Source organism: Marmota flaviventris, chromosome 7, assembly GCF_047511675.1.
Source record: "Marmota flaviventris isolate mMarFla1 chromosome 7, mMarFla1.hap1, whole genome shotgun sequence".
Taxonomy (NCBI): Eukaryota; Metazoa; Chordata; class Mammalia; order Rodentia; family Sciuridae; genus Marmota; species Marmota flaviventris.
Genome location: NC_092504.1, coordinates 66,573,316 through 66,600,863, shown reverse-complemented (window position 1 = coordinate 66,600,863; position 27,548 = coordinate 66,573,316). Strand labels below are relative to the sequence as shown.

At 33.2% G+C, this 27,548-nt stretch overlaps 1 protein-coding gene across 17 annotated transcripts in view; it reads left to right on the top strand.

The window, feature by feature from the left end:
• Sec31a (SEC31 homolog A, COPII coat complex component) overlaps positions 1–27,548 on the top strand; it is a 62,672-nt gene that overhangs the window by 5,824 nt on the left and 29,300 nt on the right. For 8 of the 17 annotated variants that reach the window (XM_071614375.1, XM_071614374.1, XM_071614381.1 and 5 more), the window contains exons 2-14: positions 2,182–2,261; positions 3,087–3,207; positions 4,995–5,193; positions 7,142–7,237; positions 8,232–8,372; positions 9,819–9,961; positions 14,189–14,288; positions 16,939–17,100; positions 17,278–17,430; positions 20,943–21,179; positions 22,215–22,289; positions 23,816–23,854; positions 24,351–24,428. In XM_071614375.1, coding sequence (XP_071470476.1) covers positions 2,183–2,261; positions 3,087–3,207; positions 4,995–5,193; positions 7,142–7,237; positions 8,232–8,372; positions 9,819–9,961; positions 14,189–14,288; positions 16,939–17,100; positions 17,278–17,430; positions 20,943–21,179; positions 22,215–22,289; positions 23,816–23,854; positions 24,351–24,428 — 1,623 coding nt within the window. In that variant the 5' untranslated portion in view covers position 2,182. The remainder of the gene's footprint in view (positions 1–2,181; positions 2,262–3,086; positions 3,208–4,994; positions 5,194–7,141; positions 7,238–8,231; positions 8,373–9,818; positions 9,962–14,188; positions 14,289–16,938; positions 17,101–17,277; positions 17,431–20,942; positions 21,180–22,214; positions 22,290–23,815; positions 23,855–24,350; positions 24,429–27,548) is intronic. The other 9 variants (XM_071614383.1, XM_071614377.1, XM_071614385.1 and 6 more) reach the window with 2 other exon arrangements.

The window sequence follows — 27,548 nt, the reverse complement described above, 5'->3', positions numbered from 1 at the left end:
TAACAAGCTGGGCACAGTAGTGTACAGTAATAATCAGAACCACTTGAGAGTGGTACACACCTTAATCTCAATGGCTTAGGAGGCTGAAGCAGGAGGCTTGTGAGTTGAAAGCCAGCCTCAGCAATTTAGCAAGACCCCCATTTCAAAATATGTGTGTGTGTGTGTATGTGTGTGTATACACATATAAAAGGGCTGGGGATATGGCTCAACTGCCCCTGGGTTCAGTTGTCATAGAGGGCCACTTTGTAATATTCACCAAAATTAAAATTGCATTGATATATATATATATATATATATATATATATATATATATATATATATATATATATATATATAAAAACTGGATTGAACCCAGGGACACTTAACTCTTAGCTTCATCCCCGGCCCTTTTTATTATTTTGAGACAGGGTCTTGCTAAGTTGCTTAGGGTCTCTTTAAAAAGTTGCAGAGACTGGCTTTGAACTTTCAATCTCCTGCCTTAGCCTCCACAGTTGTTGGGATTACAGATGTGCACCACCATGTCCACCTGCATTGATCCTTTAACCAAACAGTTTTACTTCTGGAAATTTATGGCTGTTCCTGTTCATGAATGAAATAAGATGTACAGATGGCCTTTATTTCAGCATTGTTTATAAAATATCAAAAACAGTTCAAGTATTCATCGGTATTGGACTACATAAATGATAGTACATTTTAGAATGGATTACTATGCCATTTGAAAGGATTTATGTAAACGTAAGAAACATTTGAAAAAAATAACAATGCTTCCTGAATTTTTCCATCAAAGCACCTTTAATGACAGAAAAGGGGAAAAAAGTATATATGTATGTGTGTGTGTGTGTGTGTGTACACACGTATGTATGTATGTATGTATAAAGTGGTGTGTTAGTTTTTAGCTTAAAATGACCAATTTTCTAGAATTTTGGCTTTAATCTTTAAGATTTGTGATTTTACTGTGTTCTTCTCTGTAGTTGATTTTTAGTCTTTAAAATTGTTCTTTTTTTAATTTTTATTTTTTATTAGTTGCTCGAGACAATACAATGATCTGGACATATCATACATTTGATTCAAATGGGGTATGAATTCTCATTTTTCCACGTGTACAGATTGCAGGATCACATTGGTTATACAGCCACGTATATACATACAGCAATACTGTGTCTGTTGTATTCCGCTGCCCTCCCTATCCCCCCTCCCCTCCCCTCCCCTCCCCTCACCTCTCTCTACCAAATCTACTGTGACACATTTCTCTCTCTCTCTCTTTTTTTTTCTTCCTTCCCCCCCACACCATTATATATGTATATTGTATAATGATGAGGGTCTCCTTCCAACTTCCGTGCAATTCCCCTTCTCCCTCCCATTCCCTCCCACCTCTCTTCCCTGTTTAGGGGTAATCTTCTTCTCATGCTCTTCCTCCCCACTCTGTTTTGAGTCACCTCCCTCATATCAGAGAAAACATTCGGCATTTGTTTTTTAGAGATTGGCTAACTTCACTTAGCATAATCTGCTCTAATGCCATCCATTTCCCTGCAAATGCTATGATTTTGTTATTTTTTAGTGCTGAGTAATATTCCATTGTGTATAAATGCCTAAAATTGTTCTTATCATTGAGTAATTCTACTTCAGGAAGATGTGTCTTGTTTATTATATGGCTTCTCTTAGCCCTGATACACTGTAACCCATACTTGTTTGAGAAGCACATGTGTACAAAGTTAATTCCTCAGCTACTATCCTGTATTGTTTTTTGGGGGGATATTTTTCCTGACTGATTTTTCAACGGAAGGACAGAAGATTGAATATCCATGCTAATCCAAAACTCTGAAAAGAATTTCAGATTTTGGAGCATTTCAGATATCAGATTTTTGGGTTTGGAAAGCTTGAGCAATAAAGTCTATGCAAATATTCTATAATTAAAAAAACAAACAAACTCTGAAATACTTCTAATCTCCAGGCACTTTGGATAAGGGGTATTCTGCTATAATCTATAAAGAATTAGAATAGTCTACATTTGTCTCAAAATAGTTTCACAAGTTTTATCTTCTAGTTCTGAACGCTCGCAATAAGTGACACCTAAACCAATTTGAATTATTGGCTCTTGACCATTACTATTGTGGTAGTGGTTTGTCTAGTATGTTTCTATGTATAATATGTTTCTGTATTTTATATTACATAATTTTTTAGGATGAAGTTAAAAGAGGTAGATCGCACAGCCATGCAGGCATGGAGCCCTGCCCAGAACCACCCCATTTACCTAGCTACAGGTAAGATCAAAAGAGGAGATAATATGAGTAACCCAATTCTTCTCTTCTGTATCTGGCTTATTCATAAATGTCCATTAAGATTCAGTTCAAGCTTCCTCTGGGAAGCCCCTCTCCCCAGCAAGATACCTCCATTTCCTTATCAGCTGAGTTCTATGACCTTCATCTTTGTTCCAGTAGCACCTTGTACATCATAGCAATGATCACAATGTGTTTAAAATAGATATTGCCTTTTCCACTGCACGGGGATTATGTTTAGCATTAGTCCTCCAATATTAAGCATAATAGAAGACATGTAAAAGTTCAATTGAATGAAGAGCAAATTTGATGCAAGCATTTTTTAATATAAAAAATGTATGGCATGTATGATTATATGTACATATAGTCAATCACAGGACTATTTTTACAGAGAGCTTTTAAAATATTTACGTACTTTAAAAAAATTAATGGCCCTACCCACTCTTACAAACATCATCTTGCAGCCCTGTGCCAGAATCTCGTTGCTAAAGTAATTTAAGCATCTGCTTAGTGGCATATGTGCTGAGATTTCAGCTACTAATGTAGCAGTCATGTGCAAGATAATTGGAAAATATGCTTTTAATTTCTGTTTTGTACCATTTTCTCTCAGTCTTTTATTTATTTTAATATTTTTAATTATAGGTGAACACAATACCTTTAATTAATTAATTTATTTATTTTTAGTGTGGTGTTGAGGATTAAACTCGGTGCCTCACATGTTTGAGGCAAGCACTCTACCACTGAGCCACAACCCCAGCCCTGAGTCTTTTATTTTTGTGTATGTAGTTACCATAAATATATTTTCTATAGGAACATCTGCTCAGCAGTTGGATGCAACATTTAGTACCAATGCTTCCCTTGAGATATTTGAATTAGATCTTTCAGATCCATCCTTGGATATGAAATCTTGTGCTACTTTCTCTTCTCACAGGTATGAGGTTCAATCTTATTCATTTGATTATTTATATATTGTGGTTGATGCCTACTTTGTCTATAATTATTAGAAAGTATAAGAAATACCATCAATAACATGAAACATTTTGTGAAAAAGTATATAAATGCATTTTTGTGGAAGTGAAAGAAGTGTTTATATGTTCTCTTTACTGTTTTATTGCTTACTATTATGTGTAGGATGGGAAGGAGAAGCTCTAGTTTCTTTTTTTCCTCATAGTATAGAATTACTTTTTTCTATTTCTTTCTTTCGACTTGTTTGTAAAAATGTTTGGTGTGAATAGAAAAAGGAGTGGTTATATTAATCACTATGGTATTATTGATTATCTCTGAATGGCAGAGGGTTTTTTTGTTTGTATGTTTGTTGGTACTGGAAGACAGGATCTCACTAAGTTGCTGAGGGTCTCATTAAGTTGCTGAGGCTGGCCTCTGACTTGTGATCCTCCTGCCTCAGCCTCCCGAGTTGTTGGGATTATAGGTGTGTACCACCAAGCTTGGCTGAATGGCAGGTTATTTTTATTTTCTTCTTTCTACTATCTATATTTAGAAATATGCCTCACAAAGTATTTTGTTGACATAATTTCTGATGTACTAAGTATTTGAATCACCCTTTCAAGTATTTATGCTCTAATATACTGCCAAAGAAAGACGCTTTAAATTGAATGATTAAATGAACTTAATTGTCTCAGTATTTTAGCAGGTTTTGAAGAGACTGTACCTTAGTTAACAGAATATCATTCAAATCATGGAATTTAATGGGACACCTCATACTCTGCACAGCCTTCACACTATGATTGGGAACCCCGGATATCTCTTTTATCTAGCAATTTTTCTTCTTGCTACCATAGAACTCTTTGTCATCTTTCTACTGTTAATACATTATTTGTCTTAGAAAATTTCAGGCAACTTGCTTAACACCTTTATTGTTCTGGGTTTTGTGGTACTGGGAATCAAACCCAGGAGTACTTTACCTCTGATACAAACCCACAACCCTATTTATTTATTTGACAGGGTCTCACTAAGTTGATGAGGCTGGCCTCAAACTTGAAATCTTCCTGCCTCAGCCTCCAAGTTGCTAGGATTATAGGTATGCACCATCATACCTAGCTAACACCTTCACTATTTAACAGCCTACATGTTAGTGACCAGTTCTGTTGTCAAGTAGAGTGTAATATTTTTACACAAACGTGGTTGGTTAGCTTTATTTTATAGGTGAATTAAAGGCAACATAGGACGATTAAGTAACTTGTCCAGAATCTTGCAGTTTCTAAATAGTAAGATCATTTTAAAGCATATATATATATATAGAGAGAGAGAGAGATTTTGTTTTGTACCAGAGATTGAACCCAGAGGGGCTTAACCACAGAGACACATCCCCAGCCCTGTTTTATTTTTTATTATGAGACAGAGTCTCGCAAATTAGTCTCTAAATTGCTTGCCTCAGCCTCTCAAATAGCTGGGATTACAGAGATGCAACACTGCGCCTGGCTAAAGCCCATATCATTTGACACAGAACTCAAGTAAACTTTGCTCTACTATATTGCCCCTGTAAGAGTTTTTACTTCTTAGGGAATATGTAGGTATGACTATAAGTACAAAATAAAATTCTATTTTACCAGAGTTATACACAATGACCAGGCATGCAAGAAAAACAATGTTTTTCTAGTATTTATTAAAGGTAAAAAAATTAAATATGTAATTTTTAATTCTTTTCTACATTTATTTGACTTCAAGAATGAGTTGTTTTTTACTTAATTTCTTTTAAAGGTACCACAAGTTGATTTGGGGGCCTCATAAGATGGATTCCAAAGGAGATGTCTCTGGAGTTCTGATTGCAGGTGGTGAAAATGGAAATATTATTCTTTATGATCCTTCTAAAATTATAGCTGGAGACAAGGAAGTTGTGATTGCCCAGAATAATAAACATACTGGTCCAGTGAGAGCATTGGATGTGAACATTTTTCAGGTTTGACTTTGTTTGACATTCATTCATAATTCTTAAAATGTGTTGTTCATTTTGCATAAGTTTATGAGTCTACTCTGCCTCAGCCTTGGAGTTAAAAACCCAAAAATGTGTGCCTGGCTGAGAGGATGGTGATGCACACCTATAATACTAGCTACTCTGAAGCCTGAAGCAGGAGAATTGCAAGCTCTAGGACAGCCTCAGCAACTTATAAAGACCCTGTCTCAAAAAATAAAAAGGGAATGGGTATGTAGCTCAGTTGTAATGTAGCTCAGTGGTAGAATACTTTCCTACCACGTGTGAGGCCCTGATTGGTTTAAGTCCCCTGTATCTTAAAAAACAAAACAAAAAAGTATGTGCATATATGGTTGATGAGTGATTGTATTTGTTTTAAGAATGGTGGGGGCTGGGATTGTGGCTCAGTGGTAGAGTGCTCACCCAGCATGTGCGAGGCCCTGGGTTTAATCCTCAGCACCACATAAAAACATATAAATAAAATAAAGATATTGTGTTCAACTATAACTAAAAAAAAATTTTTTTTAATTAAAAAAAAAAAAAGAATGGTGGGATCAGAGTTGAGATCAGGGTAATATGACACTAATTCCAAGAGGGGATCAGACTAACAGGTTAATTCTGGAAGTCTAAAGGTGTCATGCTATCTGGACAGTTTTAAACATTAGGAGCCCCAGAGTTGAAAATTCTGCCTTTTGAAAGTTTATGCTAGGTCACCATTAGGCTGATACTACATTGTCTGGTTAAGTCACCATTTTATTAACTAAGAAATTTTGTGTTTGTGACAAAAAGATTACTGCCTTATGAAATAATTAGAAATTATCCAAATAATACAAATTTAACAAATAGGCAGTTAAGATTGTACTGTTCACAAACATTACTGAATAGTAATTATATAAATGCATAGGTTAATAAAGATCTTGAATTAATAGAATACTAGATTATAATAACCAGAAAAAAATTTTAAACAAATAGTTCATCTCGTCTCATATTATGAATACTTAGGGTATAGAAATGCAGAAACTCAAAACTTTTTCATTTCTATAGTTTGTGTGTGGTATCTACTCTTTATAGATTAGCTAGTTAATTCCTTTTTCAGTTGTATTAAACATCAGTGGCTAGTTAATTTTTTAAAAAAATTTTAATAAACATCATCTGATTTTTGATAAAAGGTAGCTTTTCTATAGGTAGCTATAGAAGAAGAAGAAGCTACAGAAGAAAAAGTCTTCTTTTTTTATAGTTATATGGCGTTTGCTCATATAAGAATTTATGAGTGAATAATAGTGGATGAAGGTAAATATAGGAAGCTCATTATCTTCTTGTACTTAATATTACAGTTTTAGGGTCTTTTAGACCTAAAAGGTATGCAGCAGAAATAACCTAGAAATACTGCCACCTGGAACAAATTTAGTTTACAAGAACTAGAAAAATGTGAAGAGTTAAGCAATAGATTTTACTACTATACTGGTCCAGCTGTGGAAGCTGACTTTGAGGTATCCTGAAAAAGATGTCACAGTTTTAAGGATTTAGCTATTTCTGAAAGCAATAATTGGTGACCGTTTTTTTTTTTTTGTGTGTGTGTGTGTGTCCCACAATTAGAATTCCTTTCAGAGATGTAAAGTTCACATACAATAATCCCTACATGGTTACAAAATTAATTGTTTATCCGTGTAATTGTTCTTTTTTGTAATGCCTTGTATTAAGAATTAGTTTTATTTTCAGTGGACATATTTATAAGTAGTTTTATAAAATGTTTTTTAAAGATCTTTTAGTGAAGAATTGTGCATAATTATTTAGGAATCATGCGTATGTGTTTTGCTTTTTTAGTTAAATAGGAAAATTATGCTGAAACTGACATCTTTCTAGCTCTGAACTGAGTTATTCTGAATTCTCTTAATTCACAAATGCCATTTGGTTATAAATTATTCCTTGGTTACAGACTAATCTGGTAGCTTCTGGTGCTAATGAATCTGAAATCTACATTTGGGATCTAAACAACTTTGCAACTCCAATGACACCAGGAGCCAAAACACAGGTATTTTGTTGATTTTGATCAATATGATGAAAGAAATCAAAGTAGTTCTTCTGAACTTATTTGTTTTAAGGTTTTTTCCATACAAATCATTGTTAAAATGTCTTTGATTTTGCTTCAGTAAAGTATTAATAAATGTTTCTTCAAAATATCAGTGAGTCCTTTAACAGTAAATATTTATTCAGTGCCTACCACTTGCTAGACACATTTCATTGTAGTAGGCATAGAATAGCAGACAAAAATCCTTGATAATTTTCTTAGGTATGGTTTTATTTTTATTCTATTATTTTTTTCTACTCTAAGAGCAGCCGACCTTACTTAAAAATACTCTTTTTCACCTGGTATGCTGGTGCCTGCCTGTAATCTGAGTGATTTGGGAAGCTGGGGCAGGAAGATTGCAAGTTCCAAGATAGCCCTGGCAACTTAGCAGACAGTTTCAAAATAAAAAAAAGGCTAAGGATATGAGATGGTTCAGTGGTAGAGTGCCCTGAATTCAATCCTCAGTACAATTAAAAAAAAAAAAAAAAAATCATCCAAACATCATCAAGTTAGTTGGATAAGAGCAGTCTTCCCCTACTTTACCTTGTTTCTTCTTGTTTTCTGGACACCAATTTTGAGTGGCCATTGTAAATGGCCCTAACATTTTAGCATAATGATAGCATATATTCTACCATTTGTAAAGGTATTTTTCTTGTGGTCCAGGTGATAATTTTTTCTCTGCCTAATTGTTGGCTTTATTCAACAGCATCTATTTTGTAGTCTTATCTACCTTGTAGCATTTACAAATAAAGAACTCAATAAATACTTGTTGAATGAAACACTGTTAAACAAGCACTATAAACTACATTGTATATGATGAGATTGTGTAAATATAAAATAACTTTGTAGACTAGATGGATCAGATTTTTAAATAATCAGTTTTTTAAAATCAAGGGTCATATAATTAGATTTTACTATAATAGGGAAATGGTTTTTAAAAATAGCTTATTTTTTATAGCCCCCAGAAGATATCAGCTGCATTTCATGGAACAGACAAGTTCAGCATATTTTAGCATCAGCCAGTCCCAGTGGCAGGGCCACTGTATGGGATCTTAGAAAAAATGAACCAATCATCAAAGTCAGTGATCATAGCAACAGGGTAAGTGTATGATTAATTTGTGATGAAAATAAGTTATTTGTGCTATAGGTATTCTTATACTCTTTGTCAGAGTTGACAAATTTTTGTTAAGTCAAATCGTATATTTTTATTATTCAGTCATATTGGAATATAATAAAATTTCTAATAAATCATGTTGGGTATTATTAATGGTAGAGAGAGAGTTTGATAATCTAAGGATTTATTCCATAATATACTATTTGTGTAGCTGTTCCAAAGTGTTGTAGCAACTTTACAATTCATCTTTAGCTTTTCATAGGACTGTACAAATTTTTCCTGCTAGAAATTTTAAGAGTGTGAATTTGTAATTTCCAAACTCCTGATTTTGTCTCTTCCTCTGATTAGGTACTGCCATAGTAAGCCAAGATCTTTGTCCCACTGGCTCAGTAGACACTGCTATATAATACATTAAATTCTCAACCTTACAAATTCTTTAAATTTTTTGTGTCATCAGGTTCTATAAAATAATTTAGATAATTGAGAGATTATTTTTGTTTGTTTTGTTCAACATTTTCAAGTTTGCATAAGTCAGAATGCATATATAATTTTAGAAGAACAACAAAAAACTGTTTAGGAGAATATTCCTTCAGAATTGTTATTTCAAATGGATCTGGACTTGTAAAAGAAAAGTTATCAATGGAATAAAGCATACAGTAAGCATTTTATTCATCTTAGAAATTGTTTTATAGAATCTAAACTTTGGGTAATTCTCAGTAACAGCGTTAATTTATCTCATGAAATTTAGATGATGGTTGTTGCTTAAGAAATTTTTCCTTCATTTTTCTGCTAAAGGAATGATGTTATAGATTTTTTTTAATTAAAGTCTTATTTACTAAAAAAAAGTCTTATTTTCATTTTGTGAAAGTGTTTAAATTTATATAAAGTCTTTTCTCTAGTTAAAATAGTTGCAACAAAACTCATTTTAGCCTTGATAGATAATAAATCTGCCATCCCCTTGATCTTGGACTTTCCAGCCTTTGTAATTGTGAGAAATAAATTTCTGTTGTTCATTAAAAAAAAAAAAAAACTCATTTTAGTGGGCTGGGGTTGTGGCTCAGCAGTAGAGCACTCGCCTAGAACATGCAAGGCCCTGAGTTCTATTCTCAGCACCATATAAAAATAAATAAATAAAATAAAGACGATATTTAAAAAAAAAACAAACCTCATTTTAGATATAGAATTATTCTGAACCAAAATTGTTTTGTATATTTCAAATAGCTAGATGAGGTGAAAACATTGAGTCTTTATATGTTTAAGACAGTTTGATAAAATTTAATAGCTTTAAATTGGGGTTTTCAAAAAGAAGTAAACTATGCCTGAGCTGATGTTTTTTGCTGTTTGTTTCAATAAAGGAATATTCTTCGAGTTTCATTTTGGCTTATTATAAAGTAATGTGATTGATAAAATGTGAGTCTTAACTATTCACAGATGCATTGCTCTGGATTGGCATGGCATCCTGATGTTGCTACTCAGATGGTCCTTGCTTCTGAGGATGACAGATTGCCGGTGATTCAGATGTGGGATCTTCGATTTGCCTCTACTCCACTCCGTGTCCTGGAAAACCATGCCAGGTATCATGCTACTATTTCAAGGAACTTGATTTCTTCATGTTCTAAATACTTGGTTACTGCTTCAAATTATTTGATTATTATTATTATTTTTTAAATGGGGTATTGCTATGTTGGCCTAAAATTTGGCTATCTCCTCCTCAAGCTCCCACCTCAGCCTCCTGAGGAGCTAGGATTATAGTGGAACACATACCAGTGTGCCACCTGGATAATTTTGTTTTATTTTTTAAATTAGGGAATCTGCTTTATCTCTTTCTCATAATAGATAATACAAATGATTTCTTTTTATTTTAAGCAATTGTCATCTGATTTTCTCTACCAAATGTATATAGTAGCCAATACATACCATAATAGCATGAATTCTTCGTTAACAAATTTTTTACTAGTTATTTCAAACAATAATTAATAGATCAAAATTCTAGTATGCCACAGTACTTTGGGACAACCCTTGAAATTTATTATACAATTTGATCTTTTTTTTTTTAGTAGTTGTTGGACCTTTTTTATTTATTTATTTATTTATTTATTTATATGAGGTGCTGAGAATTGAACCCAGTGTCTCACTGGGTTTATATATATTAAATATATATAAATAAAATTATATATATGTGAGGCAAGTGCTGTACCATTGAGCTACAATCCCAGCCTTACAATTTGATCTTTATATAGGTCATAATACTTTTGAAGATGTATCTTCTGTGAAATTTCATGTCAAGCAACAATTTAGAAGTTATATTTCTAAGTTTTAATTAAAAAGTAAACATTTTGAGAAATTACAAGGCTTCTCCTTTTTTATTTTATTTTTTTAATTGAATTATTGGGAATTTATAAACCCAGTGCCTCATGTATGCCAGGCAGGCACTCTTCCATTGAGCCACATCCTCAGCCCTCTGCTTTCAATTTTGATTGTGTCAATCTATTTGAATGTTATACTTAGTTAGATTTTAAGTAAAAAAAAAAAAAAAAGATTATTCTGAGAAGTTTTAATATTTTTCTTGTGTTATTTAAGGTTGAATTCATTCATTCTACAAAGCAAATAAAATTTTCTGCCTTCATATTATGATGGGAGGGCACCTGACACATAATACCTAACTAAGTATACAATATACAAAGCACTTTACATGTTATTATGATTAATCCTCGTAATAATATCCTGTGGTGGAGATATTATTATTAGTCACATTTTCTAGATCAGAAATCAAAAATCAACAAGTTTTAAACTTGCCTAAGATCACTTAACCAGTCAGGTGCTTGCTTCCAACCAATACTCTGAAGTCCATTCTCTTAACGTTGCATACTACCACCAAAATAAGGAGTGGCCATAATTTAGCAAAACACCATGGTGGATGCTAGGACCAAATCAGCATCTCTAGTACTCAGTTTCCTTCCTCTAATAAATGAACGATTAGGATTATTATTATTTTTAGTTTATACACGGACACAATTTCTTTATTTTGTTTATTTATTTTTATGTGGTGCTAAGGATCAAATCAGTGCCCTACACATGCTAGGCAAGTCCTCTACTACAGAGCTACAGCTCCAGCCCCAGATTAGGATTATTGGGTCTTTTTAAATTTTTTTTTATAACTTTATTTTATTTATTTATTTTTATGTGGTGCTGAGTGCTCTACTGCTGAACCACAACCCCAGCCCCAGGATTATTGGATCTTTTATCTTTTCTTCCAGCTCTATAGTCAAAGGCATTCTTGAGTGTTTTAAAAATTCTTTTTTCTTTTTTGTGGTGCTGAGGATTGGATCCAGGACAGGTCTTAAAATTATTGAGTGGATTCTGAAAGGGGGAAAGAGTTATAAAGTATATTATTGATGTGATTGGGAAAATGTGATAATATTGCATATAAATAATAAATATTTTGAGTATATAATTGAATTGTAGTTATGTATGTAGAAGAATATTCTTATTCCAACAAATAAGTATAGAAGTGACATGTCATGATATTTGCAATAAACTTTCAAATAGTCAAACCTGTATCTACATATATGTAAAGAGGGAGGGAAAGACAAAGTAAATGTGGCTCAATCAGTGAATCCAGGTATAAAAGTTTCGCACTGTCATATAACTTTTACAAAGGTTTGAACTTTTAAAAAATGTTGCAAATAGAAAGTATTCTTTAGACACATTGATTCCCTTTCCAGTTCCATATTTTATTGATTATGAAAGGTCTTATATTGTAAGAATATCATATTAAAAACAACATTTTCCTGGGCTGGGGTTGTGGCTCAGTAGTAGAGCACTCGCCTAGCATGTGCAAGATGCTGCGTTTGATCCTCAGCACGACATAAAACTAAATAAAATAAAGGTATTGCATTCAACTACAACTAAAAAATAAATATTTAAAAAAAAAAAAACCAAAACAAACCTTTTTCCAGGCTTGGTGGGATACACGTACAATCCCAGCAACTCAGGAGGCTGAGGCGGGAGAATCGCAAATTCAAGGCCAGCCTCAGCAACTAAATGAAGCCCTGAACAACTTGGTGGGATCCTGTCTCAAAATAAAAAAATTAAAAAGGCTGGTGATGTGGCTCAGTGGCAAAGCCCCTCTGGGTTCAATTCCTAGTATATATAAAAAAAAAAACTTTTGGGGAAAGAGAAACCCACTAAATATATATGTTGATAACAAGGCTTATCTTTATTTTAGGTAATTTAAAAGGTAAAAAAAAAAAAAAATTGTTATAATGCTTTCAGGAGAATGGAGCAATACTAATTTTTTTTTTTTTTTTTTTTTTTGGTGTTGGTACTAGTGTGATTGATTGATCTGGGGGCCTCATGCATGGTAGCCAGGCATTTTACCATTGAGCTGCATCCTCAGACCCCCAATTTTGTATGCTTTTATTTTAAAAAATACTTAAAACTTTTTTTTCTTTCTTTCTTTTTTTTTTTTTATACTAGAAATTTAATCGTAGAGTGCTTTACCACTAAGCTATATCCCCGTCCCTTTTTAACTTTTTATTTTGAAATAGGATCTTGGTAAGTTGCTGAGGATCTCACTAAGTTGCTGAGGCTGGCCTTGAACTTGTGATCCTCTTGCCTTGGTTTCCAGAGTTGCTGAGATTAAAGGCATGCATCACTATGCCTGGCTGAGGAATACTCAGGCTTCATTCTAATTTCTTATAGAATCTTTAAACAATATAGATATGAATATAGAAAAGACTAAGTATTAATTGTGATTTTCTCTGGGTAGTGGAATACAGGGAATTTTTATTTTCTTCATGCTAATCTGAATTTTCAGAACTTATACCAAAAATAAAACTTTTATTATATGCTGGATATAAAAACTTCCAAAAATTATTGTAGCACAAAGAGCTATAAAATATATCTCTGGAATTTAGATCTATAATACTTCTTTCTTCATGAGAAATATTTTCTTTTTTTTTTTCAAAAAAATATTTTTTCATTATATATGGACACAATACCTTTATTTATTTATATGTGGTGCTTAGGATTTAACCCAGTACCTCACATGTGCAAGCAAGTGCTCTACCACTGAGCCACAACCCTAGTCCCGTGATGAGAAATATTTTCAAATGTTTTTTTTTGTTGTTGTTAAGCAACCTTTTACTGGACACAGTGACTCATGCCTGTAATCCCAGCTGGTAGGGTGGCTAAAACAGGAAGATTGCAAGTTTGAGGTCATTTTATTATGCATATCTAGTAATATATATATTTCTACTATATAGGGATTTTATATATATATATATATATATATATATATATATATATATATATATATATATATATATATATATATATAAAATCCCTATATAGTAGAAATTGTGTAATGGTAAGGAATAGATTTCTCTAGCCCTTTTTTTTTTTTTTTTTTTCCCCCTGAGGTGCTGGAGATCAAACCCAGGGCCTTATTCTTGGGAGGCAAGTGTCTACCACTGAGCTATACCTGCAGCTCCTCTACAACACAATTTTTATCTGCACTTTCAAAAGATAGCCTATAATTTTTATTATTTAGTCCATGTTGTTGAGTATATGTTTTTATGTTTTGCTACTATACAGGGACACTATATCGAATACCCTTTGCCTTTGTAATGATCAAAGAACATAAACATTACTAACTTGCCTTCTAGAAAGATTACACTAAATTACAATTCTGTTAGCAGTGTGTGAGTCTCTGAAGTCTAGACAAAATAATTTGATTTTCTCAAAATTGAACATTTTCTCATCTTGTGTTTTTTTTTCTCCTTTGTGTTTTTTAATAGGGGGATTTTGGCAATTGCTTGGAGCATGGCAGATCCTGAATTGTTACTGAGCTGTGGAAAAGATGCTAAGATTCTGTGCTCTAACCCAAACACAGGAGAGGTATGGGAAAGAGATGCTTCTTAACTTTGTAGCCCTTGGAATACTGTTTTATAGATAAATAAAAATTTTATATAGATTCTTTAGTGCATTCTGATAATTAAAGACATATGAAAGTAGATAGAGGTGGTTGTGAAAGATTAATCTAGTAGAGATTTTATCAGGAATATTATCTAAGCTCTTTCAACCAGAAAAATTAGTCATTGAACTAGTTTGTTGCAACTAGAAACGATTTCCAATAAAAATTTATTTATTACCTAGATTCAGAAATAGTTTGTGGGCTGAGGGTGTGGCGTCCTGGTAGAGCATTGGCCTAGTGTGCATGAGGCTCTGCATTCAGTCCCTACACTGCCCCCTGCCCATCCCCACCCTCCACCCTGCCCAAAAGTAATACTTAGTTTGATTTATCTCACATGTGATTCCTGTAAATCATTATCTTCATTGTAGAATTGTTCAAGGTTTGGGTCTTTTTTTTCTGCTTTTCCGTTCTTGAAGATCATCTTGACTTTTGGAAATCAGTAGTTTTTTAATCTGTCTTCTGAATGATAAATCAAGAGTATAATACTTTGTTATATAATATTTGTTGTATGTCCTACCCATGGAAATTTTACATAAATACCATACAGTTTTATTTCTTAATAGTTGTATGGTTTCCCTACCTTATTTATTTATTTTTTTTGATATTAGGAATTGAACTCAGAGACACTTCACCACTGAGCCACATCTCCAGCTCATTTTTTGTTTGTATTTTATTTAGAGAAGGGTCTCATTGAGTTCCTTAGTGCCTCACTAAGTTGCTGAGGCTGGCTTTGAACTTGCAATCCTCCTGCCTTAGCCTCCCCAGCTCTGGGATTACAGGCCTGTGCACTGCACCCAGCTCCCTACCTTTTTCTTTTGGACCATAAATTCTAATTATAGTTTTTAGGCTTTTATTTTTTTCTATATTCAGATAGATTATTGCAAGTGCTTTTGCAGTTACTCCGATGGAATACTATAGCCAAGTGGTAGAGTGCTTGTCTAGCACATACAAGTTTCTGGAGTTAGCCCCCAGCATTGCAGTAATAATTTAAAAAAAAAAACAAAAAAAAAACACAATTTCTTTTACAGATTTCAATCTGTATTATTAAAATAAAACAAGCATTTCTGGTTTCAAGTGTTTGAATTGTGATATCTAAGAATAAATAAGCATTCAAGTTAGGGAAAACAAGAAGATTAAAACAATAATAAATTTTACTTCCTATGGCTTGTAGACCAAATAAATATCTTTCTTTTTACACTTTGCCTTTCTAAGTAATTTCAAAGTACATGAAACTTACTGTTTTGTCATTATTCTTATAGGGTATATGAATTTATTAAAATGGATGTTTGGGGCTGGGGTTGTGGCTCAGTGGTAGAGTGCTCGCCTAGCATGCATGAAGCACTGGGTTCCATCCTCAGCACCACATAAAAATAAAAAAATAAAGATATTGTTTTCACTTAAAACTAAAAAAAAAAAATGCATAAATTTTTAAAAATGGATGTTTGCATGTGATTAGTTATATGTGTTTGGATTTAAAGGAATCTACTTTTAGTGCATGTTGAAACTAAAAATTGAAATTCATATTTAACTGCAAAGTAGTAATAGACAAATGATTTAAGTTCCATGAGACTGCATGTCTTATTAATCACTATACATGTCAAAGACATGAGCAACCTGAATATTTTTTCACTTACTTTTGTCTTCTTATTAACATTTAAAATATTACATGAAGTCTAAGTTAAGGTCATTTGACTTATTTCTTAAGGCCTAAAACCTATGCATGTATAAATAGCAGTCACTATCACACTTACTTTGAATTAGCAACAATTACATAATGTTTTCAAGATTTTGCAGCAGCCATTTTTGGTAGTTTTTCCATGTTGTTTTCCTTCTAAAGAAAGTTGTTAATGCTAAAATTTAGTGGGATTCTTTAGCATTAGGAGTAGTATGTATATGTTTTCTCTTTTGGCTAAAACCCAGATTTCTCAGTGAATTCTTCCCTCTCAAGATTGATTTTAAAATTTGGTCTTCAAATAACCTAAATATGATTGTTTGAATTTTGCCAGGCAAGAAGAGTTGGACAAGACACCAATGATAAAGTGTTCTGATTTTTAAAACATATCTACCACTACCATCTCGAAATCAGAAAAAAACCTTCTATTTTTAAAGATGTACTTGTTTAGCCAGACACCATGGTACACACCAGTAGTCCCAGTGCCTTGAGAGGATAAGACAAAAGAATCATGAGTTTGAGGCCAGCCTCAGCAACTTAGCAAGATCCTGTCTCAAAACAATAACAAGGGCTGGAGGTATAGCTCAGAAGTAGAGCACCCCTGGGTTCAAATCCCTAGTACCCAAAAGAAAGGTAGAGGGGGAGTGCTTGTTAAATCTTTCTTAAATGTTAAGCAGCATTCTAGTTTAGCTTACTAGACCATCATAGTGAGCCATTCTTGTATTTTAAAGAAATGTTATGATTAATTTGCCTGGCTAAAAATACTTTCTAAAATAAAATGTTTAACCACAGTAATGTTGACCACATTAATTCAGGTATTTGGGTTATAAAGTGACTGGATAGTTTTCTGACTTTTGTTGCTTATTTTTATTTATGTATGTATTTATTCATTTTTGGCCTAGGTGTTATATGAACTTCCCACCAACACACAGTGGTGCTTTGATATTCAATGGTGTCCTCGAAATCCTGCTGTCTTATCAGCTGCTTCCTTTGATGGGCGTATCAGTGTTTATTCTATCATGGGAGGTAGCACAGATGGTTTAAGGCAGAAACAAGTTGACAAGGTAATAGGAAATGTTAAAACAACAACAACAAATCATATAATTATTTTGACAAAGATGATTGGTCAATAATGCTGATTTATTGAATAATTATCAAAAATTTTTCTTGGGTATGACTTGAAAAAAATGCATCATAGTTTGTAATTACTGATTCATACTTTTTTTTTTTTTTTTTTAAAGCTTTCGTCATCTTTTGGGAATCTTGATCCTTTTGGCACAGGACAGCCGCTTCCTCCATTACAAATTCCGCAGCAGACAACTCAACATAGTATAGTACTGCCTCTGAAGAAGCCACCCAGATGGATCCGAAGACCTGTTGGTGCTTCCTTCTCAGTAGGTGCATCTTGGTTTTATGGTTCATAGAAACAAAGAAGTTTTCATAGTGAAGTGTTATAGAATCATTCAGATGGAAAAACTTGGGTTTTAGATGGATTTGTGGAATGTTCATCATTCAAAATATTTTCTTAGAAAAAAGTGGGGACCTGCCAGGCATGGTGACACACGTCTGTAATCCCAGTGGTTCAGGAGGCTGAGGCAGGAGGATTGTAAATTCAGAGCCAGCCTCAGCAAAAGCAAGGCACTAAACAACTCAGTGAGAACCTATCTCTAAATAAAATATGAAATAGGGCTGGGGATGTGGCTGATGTCCTTGAGTTCAATCCCTGGTACTTTCCCACCCACTACCACCCCAAAAAAAGAAAGTGGGAACCTACTTTACTTTTTTTTTTTTTTTTTTTTTTTAAATTGTGAGCCAGGTGTGGTGACTCATCTGTAATCCCAGCTAGTCAGGAGGCATGAGGCTAAGGCAGAAGGACTGCAAATTCAAGGCCAGCCTGGGCAACTTAGTAACATCCAGTCTCAAAAATAAAAAGAGCTGGAGAATGTAGCTCAGAGATAAAGCACCCTGGCTCAATCCCCAGTACCAAATAAATAAATAAATAGAGTGCATGCATGTGCGTGCAAGTAAATGAAAAAGCAGAGGTTCCCGTTTCCCAACACCCACTCCAACACTATTTTCATGCTTTTTATTTATTTATTTTTTTTTGGTAGTAGCATCATAATGGGTGTGGATGTCTCATGAGGTTGTATTTCTCTGATGATTAGCGATGTTGAGCATCTTTTTTTTGTTGGCCATTTATATATCTTTTGCCTCCTGCTATGGGGTGACTCAGCATGAAGGCCCTCACCAGATGCCAGGACCTTGATTTTGGACCTCCCAGCCTCCAGAACTGTGAGGTGTGGTGACACATGCCTTCTTCATTACATTTATTTCTAAATATTTTCTTTTAAGCTATAATAAGTCCTCTTGTTCATAAATTTCTATGACTCAGATATTCTTTTATAGTAACACAAAGTAGACTAAGGCAGTTTCCTTTGCTATAAGAAAGTCCCATTTATCTGTTTTTGCTTGTGTTGACTATTTTTTTGGTGTCATATCCAAAAATCATTGCAAATCTATTGACTCAAAGTTTTTTCTTTGTTTTCTTCTAGTAATTTTATAGTACCTAGTGTCATATTTAGGTTTTTAATCCATTTTGGAGTTGATTTTTGTATATGATATAAAGTAAGGGTCCAACTCTGTTTTTTTGAACGTGAATGTCCAGTTTTCATAAACTAGATATTTATTGAAGAGATTATCTTTCTCTATTGTGTGATCTTGGTGCCCTTGTCTAAAATCATTTGACCACATATGCATGAATTTATTTTTGTGTTTTCCATCTGATTCACTGGTTTTCATGTCTGTCTTTGTGCCACACTGTGGATTACTGTAGCTTTGTAATAAGTTTTGAACTCAGGAAGTGTGAGGCTTCCAGCTTTGTTTTTTCTTTAGATTGCTTTGGATATTCAGCATCCTTTTAAGAGTCCATGCGAATTTTAGAATTTTTTTTTTTTTTTTTTTTTTCTCTTCCTGGAAAAAGTTCCATTGGGATTTTATTTATTCATTTATTTTTGAGACCGTGTCACTTTGTTGTCCAGGCTGGGGCTCGAACTTCTTGGCTGAAATGATACTCTGACTCAACCTCTTGAGTAGCTTGGATTATAGGTTGGACACCACTGCACACAACCTCATTGTGATTTTGACAGGGATTGCATTGAATCTATAGATGGCTTTGGATAGTATGGACATTTTAATAATATTGTTTTCCAATCCATGAACACAGGATATCATTTGTTTCTACCCTTTTTTTTTTTTTTTTTTTGTTTTGTACTTGCCATATACAACTTATCTTCTTCATTACATTTATTTCTAAATCTTTTTTTTTAATTTATAATAAGTGGGATGGTTTTCTCAATTTCCTTTTCACATTGCTGATTATTAGTATATAGAAACAGCTAATTTTTGTGTGTTGACTTTGTTCCTTCAACTTTGCCAAATTCATTTATTATTGGTTTTAATTATTTTGTGGTATCTTTAGGTTTTTTTATACAAGATGTCATCTATGAACAGAGTTAATTTTCCTTCTTCTTTTTTTCCTCCTGGGAAAAAAGGGATTGAGTCCAGGGGTATTGTACCACTGAACTACATCCTCAGCACTTTTCATTTTGAGGCAGGGTCTTACTGAGTTGCACAGGCTGTCCTCAAAACTTGCAGTCCTCCCAAGTCACTGAGATTATGGGGTTTTACCACTATTCCCAGCTACCTCTTTCTAATTGTGATGCCTTTTATTTCTTTTTCTTACTTCTCTACTCTGGCGAGAACTCTAGTACTATCTTGAAAAGTGGTGAAAGTAGCATTCTTACTTTGTTCCTAGTCTTAGTGGAGAAGCTTTTATATATATTTTTTTACCACTGAGTATAATATTAGTTATGGACTTTCCATATTTGGCCTCTATTATGTTAATTTTCTTCTTTGTTCATTCCTGCTGCTATAACAAAATGCTATGAACTAGATAATGTGTAAACAATAGAAATTTATTTCTCACAGTTTTGGAGGCTTGAATTCTGATCAAGACACCAGTAGGTTCAGAATTGGTAAGGGCTCACTCTGCTTCCAGGATGGCAACTTGTTTCTGTATCTTCTTGGGGAATGATTGTTACATCTTCACATGGCTGAAGGCAATAGAGGCTAGCTAATTTCCTCCTGTCTTTTTATGAGGTTGTTAATTCCATTCATAAGGGCTCCACCTCTCCTACTGTTATATTGAGATATAAGTTGTAACATATGCATTTTGGAAGGGATATAACAAACATTTAATAAGATAAATTTGTATAAAGAACACAATCTGCCAGGTGCACTGACACATACCTATTTTCAGCTGCTTGGGAGATTGAGGTAAGAGAATTGCAAGTTTGAGGCCAGCCTGGGCAACAAAGTGAGACTTTGTCTCAAAAAATAAAAAGGGCTGGGATGTAACTCAGTAGTTGAGTGCCCCTGGGTTCAATCCCCAATATACCCCCCCACCAAAAAAAAAAAAAAGACTGTAACCTATGCTTTCCTAGAATGTGCCTATTTGAACCAGCACTGTGTGGGTGGGGAAAAGGGTCTATATTTCCTTGTACAGAAGTTTTCAGTGTGAAAACCAAATTTGGTTGTTTCTTTTTTTCTATATATTTTTTATTAATATATTAATCAGATAATAACTGCTTACCATATTAAGGTAATATATTGACTGAGATATTACGTACAGTAAATAGTACATTTCATTCAGGAGGTGGGTTCTGAAGATGAATAATAATAATTGAAGCCTGGAGTAAAATTATGGAGCATAGGAGAATATATTAGCTAATTTTATCCAAATTGGTATATGTGTAGGCCACATTTCTTTAGTTGAGCAAGTATATAGTATACATATGTTTTGACCATGTCATTGTGGTTAAAATGGATTTCACTCTTTCTTCCACAGTTTGGAGGCAAACTGGTTACTTTTGAGAATGTCAAAGTTCAGTCTCAGCAGGGAGCTGAGCAGCAGCAGCAGCAGCAGCATGTGTTCATTAGTCAAGTGGTAACAGAAAAGGAATTTCTTAACCGATCAGACCAACTACAGCAGGTCATGCAGTCACAAGGATTTATCAGTTACTGCCAGAAAAAAATTGATGCTTCTCAGACCGAGTTTGAGAAAAATGTGTGGTCCTTCTTGAAGGTAAAGTTGATATTTAAAACCACTTTATTTCATTATCTATAAATTTAACTGTTCCTATTCTTTTTATAATTATACAAAATAGTGGGATTCATTATGAGGTATTCATAAATGTACATAATGTAATTTGGTCAATTTAATTGCCCGGTACCTCCCTTTTCTTTCTCTTATATTCTAAATTTGTCTTCCTATTAAAGAAACAGTTGGTAAAGTGTAGTTGCTGGAATTCATGATGAAATTTGAGAAACCTCACAAAGAGCACTCAACTTAAATTCTTATGTCAGACGTTCTTCCTTCAATAATTTGACAAACTTAATACAGTGTTTTTTTTTTTAAAGGCAATATAGTAGAGATATTTAAGGAAAAAAGACGACAGTAAAACAATATTTTTTAAAAATAGATTATAAAGCTTACTATAAGGGGAATAAAATATTTAATATCTATAGTAAATCTAGTTAAGGAAAATGGGAAAAGAGAAGACACATAGAGGACAGAGGCTAGAAGTATCTCTCATCCTCCTATTAAAGAAGAGTTTAGAGCTCGGGTTAAAAACCTTTGCCCTCAATTGCATTTTTGACAATAGACTAACAAATAGAATTTCCTTGTTGGTCATTTTTCCCTCCACTGGAATGTCTGTTTTTTAACACTGAATTTTCCAAGGAAAAGCAGTCTTGAATACAACAAAGTTTAATTCTAAAATTTTACAATTTATATTTTGTAATTAAGTATGAATTTTGAGAGTTTTATGATATAGAATGTTTCATATAGTGTGAATTATGCATTCATATGACCCTTGGACATGATTTTAATTTATATTCATTAAAATTAGACATCAAACATAAGCTATATTCAACCAGTATAATTTGTTAGTAGTATAAACTGTTCTTTGGATCCTTTTCTAGTAAGTGGGCCTTCAGGATTATACATAACAGATTTTAGGTTTTTTAAATTTTTTTATTTGGAATTTGATCAATTCTTATAAAAGTTAGGATTTAACAATGTAGGTTTTTGTTACAAAGATGTGTCTTTTCTTAAAAGGTGAATTTTGAGGATGATTCTCGTGGAAAATACCTTGAGCTTCTTGGATATAGGAAAGATGATCTAGGAAAGAAGGTAAACTTGGGGAAAGTTAAATGACTATTCTTAAACTTTCTTCAAAAGTTCATTGTCAGAAACAATTGGGCCTTAATAGATAAGGCACTGTGAGTATCAAACTTTGGAAATAATATGTGAGATTTTAATGCAGTGTGTAAACAGTGGCCTTGCCAGAAAATAGTTAGCCACTACTATAGATCTCCCAAGTTCAATACAATGTAAGTGAGAAAAATGGTACTATTTCAGACTGTCACAATTTTCCACCCTAGCTATGTTAATGCCATTAGCACATGACCAAATTATGTATTGATTTGGTGTAATAATAAATAGTAAATATTTTTTAACAAGAGTGTTTATTGTATTGAATCTGAATAAATAAAAAGTTCAGGTTGTTTGCTTAATAGTTCAAATTCTTAAAAAAGATTCCCTTTTAAAATAAGGAAATCATATTGCAGATTTGTAATGTTCTCAAAAAGTGACTTAATTATTATTGCACACTGTTGACATCAGCATCAGTAATGGTAAAAATATATTGTGGAAACATTGAAAGCAGTGTCAATGTTACAGTGTCTCTGTAATTCTATGCACTCTAGGTGCAGATTAATGCTTCCTCAACATCAGACAAATCTAGCATATCACAGTCCCAGTATGGTATGTGGGTATGTCTTTGCTCATTCCTTTAGAGTTTTTATGGTTAGCTTTATTATTAACCTAAACTTTCTTTTTTGAGGAGGTATTGGGGATCGAATTCAGTGGCATTCAAATACTGAGCCACATCCCCATCCCTATTTTGTGTTTTTATGTAGAGACAGGGTCTCACTAAGTTGCTTAGCACCTTGCTGTTGCTAAGGCTGTCTTTGAACTCTCGATCCTCCTGCCTCAGCCTCCTGAGCTTCTGGGATTACAGGCATGTGACACCGCACTCAAGTTTATTAACCTAAATTTGTTGATGTTGTAACTTTTCTAGATTCACAAAAGATTAATATGAAAGTTTATTACATGCCTGATAGCAAAAAAAGAGAAAATCATATTTGATTGTCAAATATTTCTAATAGCAATTCTTTCCATAATGAGTACCTGGAGAAATATTTTTAAAAATCAATTATAATTATTTAAAACAAAGTAGAAGAAAACATACTTGTTTTGAGGCTCGTTTTGTGTTTGAACAGCAGAATAGGATGACATCTGAACAATAGAACTCTAAGCAAATGAAACTAGAATCACTTAGGATCAACTCAGCATAGATGTTAGTTGTCTTTTTTTTTTAAAGGATTTTTTTAATATTTATTTTTTAGTTATAGGTGGACACAATATTTTTATTTTATTTTATGAAGTGCTGAGTATCAAACCCAGTGCCTCAAACATGCTAGGCAAGCGCTCTACCTCTGAGTCCCAACCCCAGCCCAGATGTTAGTCTTCTTAAACATACTATCCCTGGTGAAAACTATTATGGATTTTTGTCAATGAGAATGAAGAGGTAAATATTTGCTGGATACCCTGAAATAGAATTCCATTTAGTAGGTGAGTTGTTATTTTTATTTCAGATTGCTTTGGCCTTGAACAAAGTGGATGGATCCAATGTGGTAAGAAGGTCTTTTAAAAATAGTTACTTTCTAAAATTTTGGTTAAATCATAACAAAAAACTATGTGTAATTAAAGAAGTTTATGTTTTGTGCTTTGTGATCTAAAAAGAAATGCCAATTCAGATATGATATTTAGTAAATTCATAGTTTTCATCTTAAATAGCTTAAGTTTACCTGGTAGAGCATTCCTAGCTTTTGGCATATTTGAATTTTGTTAAAGAGGAAAAACAGAAAAAGTAACTACTCATTCTTAAGGCAAAGATCTTTGGTGCCAGATGAGGTTTGGTAGGAAAGAACGGGAAGATGTTAACAGTAATTGTTAGTGGTAGTTCTTTGCTTTTCCTCTAATGTTTTTCAAATAAATTTACTCTATGTTGCTTCTTATGATCAAACTAGCTCTGGGTGTTTTTGTTTGGGTCTTTTGTCTTCCTTGTTACTAATAACTTTTTAATGCTACATTCTTCAACTTCCTCTGTAATTGTTTTGTGTACCAAAGGCTCTTAAAGATTCTGACCAAGTAACTCAGAGTGATGGGGAGGAGAATCCTGCTGCTGAAGAGCAGGTCTTGGGAGAGGTACTTACTCTTTTTTATATTATATTGGACAAGTATGTGATAATTGTTATCTCACATTAAAAAATGGAATATTTTCTTGACTACTTGTTGGAAAATAAGTTGGAGTATACTGTTTCAGGTATATTTAGGATAGAAATCTATTTATCTAGACTGACAAAAATATGCCAAATTCTAAGTCTCTGACCTGACTTCTGGATTAGAAGGTTTAAAATTCATTGTTGATGTGAGAGATTGACACAATTTGTCAGATGACTGTCAGAATACCAAAATGAAAAAGAGATTTTATTCAGAAATCCACTTTGCATTATATGCGAAGTTAAAGGGTTTTTGTTAGCACCTTCCAATTTAGGGCCCACTACTGGTGGCATAGGCTTCTGAATTGGTCCTGAAGTCAGAGTCCAAGTAAAGAATATTTCATTAAACTGTCATGATTTATTATAAATGTATCTTTAAGTTGTGCTTGATCATTTCTATAACTAATTAAAGAGTCCTTGAACACAGAGTTGTGTCACTGATTATTTTTTTTCCTTTTGATTTTTCTGGAGGTTTTCTTAACCACTATATACTAATCGTATAATTTTCTTTGTTTCAAGTTTTATTTCATCTCAAAAAACTAATCAACAAATTCTTGTTTCTCATCTCATCTTTGACTTTTCATTGCTCATTGTGATATAGGGATATCCTGACTGTAGAATATTTTGTGTCACTATTTACTATATATAAAAATAATTTCCCAATGTATTTAAACTACTGCAAAATGACTATTAAAAACATTTTCCTTATAAGTGGACTTCCTAGCACTTATTTAAGGAAGTAAAGGATATGAACAAAATTTTACTAAAAATTTTGAACTAATTTTGGGAATACCTAGAAAGAATTGTAGATATATATATGTTGTACTTTAATTTTGTACATCTAGATTATGTGTTATCAAATAAAAGACCATTTGAGATTATATTCATGAATAATAGGTAAAAATAGTATGTATAACGAATCAGTAATTGTCAGTATGTCCTTTGAGTACCTGAAAAACATTGTTTCAAGGGTGTAAAATATGCCCTTTTATCTTTTTTTACCTCCTGAATTCAGAATTGCCTTGCACTTGCTAGATAAATGCTCTACCAGTGAGCTACATCCCCAGCCCTTTTTATTTTTTTTCTTTTGAGACAGGGTGTTACTAAATTGTTACTAATAGCTTATTAAAGCTAAGGCTGACTTAGAACTTGCCATCCTCCTGCCTCATCCCCCTGAGTAACTGGGATTACAGGCATGCACTGCCACCACCCCTGGCTCTTCCCTTTTATCTTGATATTCTTTTGTCAAATGTAGTAGTTTATATATCAAAGGTAGTCAGTACATTAAAAATTGCACATTTTTGGCCATGTATGTTTTAGAAGTGTGTAAAATAATGGTTAGTTGAGTTTAGAAAGCAATATGGGAAATATTGTTAAGTTTTTTTTCTGTATAATTATTAGTGAAAATAATCAGACCTATATCTCTGATTTATTCCTTAATGTGACTGGCTTACCTTCTCAATTATTTTGAGTTTTTAGATTCTAAAATACTTCTCTTTAGTTGGTGAAAGCCAGTGAGGGTTAGTTATTCTTTTACTATAGTCAACATCAATTATACTTTTTAGTTGAGGCTGTGTTGTGCTCTGCACTAAAATGACCCAATTCCAAAATGCCTTTGATTTTTAAATCCTGGGTGCTTTTTCATTCAGTTGTGTAGGTAACACAAGCATAGAAGACAGATATTTTATCTCATATAGATGAACTGCATTTTTCTTTAAAAAGGGAAGATTTAAAATATTTGTATAGACTTAAAAATTGAGCATTTCTAATCTAAAATCTAACTAAAATCTTTTTGGATTTCAGCCAGGCATGCATGGTCACACATACCTGAAATCCTAGCTACTTAGAAGGCAAGGAGGATCGCAAGTTTGAGGTCAACCTAGACCACTTTGTGAGACCCTTCATAAAAAAGTAAAGGGACTGAGGATATAGCTCATGGTAAAGTACCCTGGGTTCAGTACCCAGTACTGCAAAATAAGTAAGTTCAGATTTGAGACCATTTAGGATTTCAGATTTATAAATTAGAGATGTTCGACCTATAGTCTCAGAATTTTGTAAAAGAACTATATGTATTTTTATCAGACTAGCCTGCTGTTTCAGATCTACTTTGAAAAAACATGACACACATAATTGAATTGGAGTATATAAAAATATACCCAAATACAAAAATATCTCTTTTAGATTGGCTTTTTTTTGGGGGGGGGGGGTGCTGGGGATTGAACCCAGGGCCTTGTGTATTCTAGGCAAGCACTCTACCAACTGAGCTATGTCCCCAGCCTGGCTTTTTTTTTTTTTTTAACAGTACCAAGAATCAGACTTGTGCCTTGTGCATGCTAGGAAAGTACTCTATCACTGAGCCACATCTCTACATCTCTAACCCATATATTGCTTTCATACTAAGGACATCTAATGATTTTTTTCATGATTCAATTTTTTTTTAAAGAACAAGTTTAATTTTCCCTGTCTACAAACTATATTGTCATGCATATAGAAAACCCTAAAGACTCCACCAAAAAAATCTTAGAACAAACACAGGAATTCAGTAAATTTGTAGGATAGAAGATCAATATAGCAAAAATCAATAGCCTTTCTATATACCAATGAACTATCTGAAGGAAAAAAATTAAGAACATGGTGTCATTTAAAACAGCACCCCCCAAATAAAATACTTAGAATAGATTTAATGAAGATGGTGAAAGACCTATGCACTGAAAACTATAAAACACTGATAAAAGCTATTGAAAAAGATATACATGTAAATAGTTTAGCAGTTAGTACTGTTAAAATGTTCTCAACGCTACCAAAGCAATCAGCAGATTCAAGACAATCCCTGTGTGTGGTACACACCTATAATCCCAGCATCTCTGTAGGTCGAAGCAGAGTTCACCAAACCTGGCATGTAGGAGTTATTAGATAAGTTGAAGTGGGGTTGTTTTAAATCTAAATATGATAATATAGTTTAAAATATGTATGTTTTGTGTACTTCAAGGCACTCATAGTTGAGGTATCTAACAAAGATTATCCAGTTTCAGTAATTTTTCAGGTA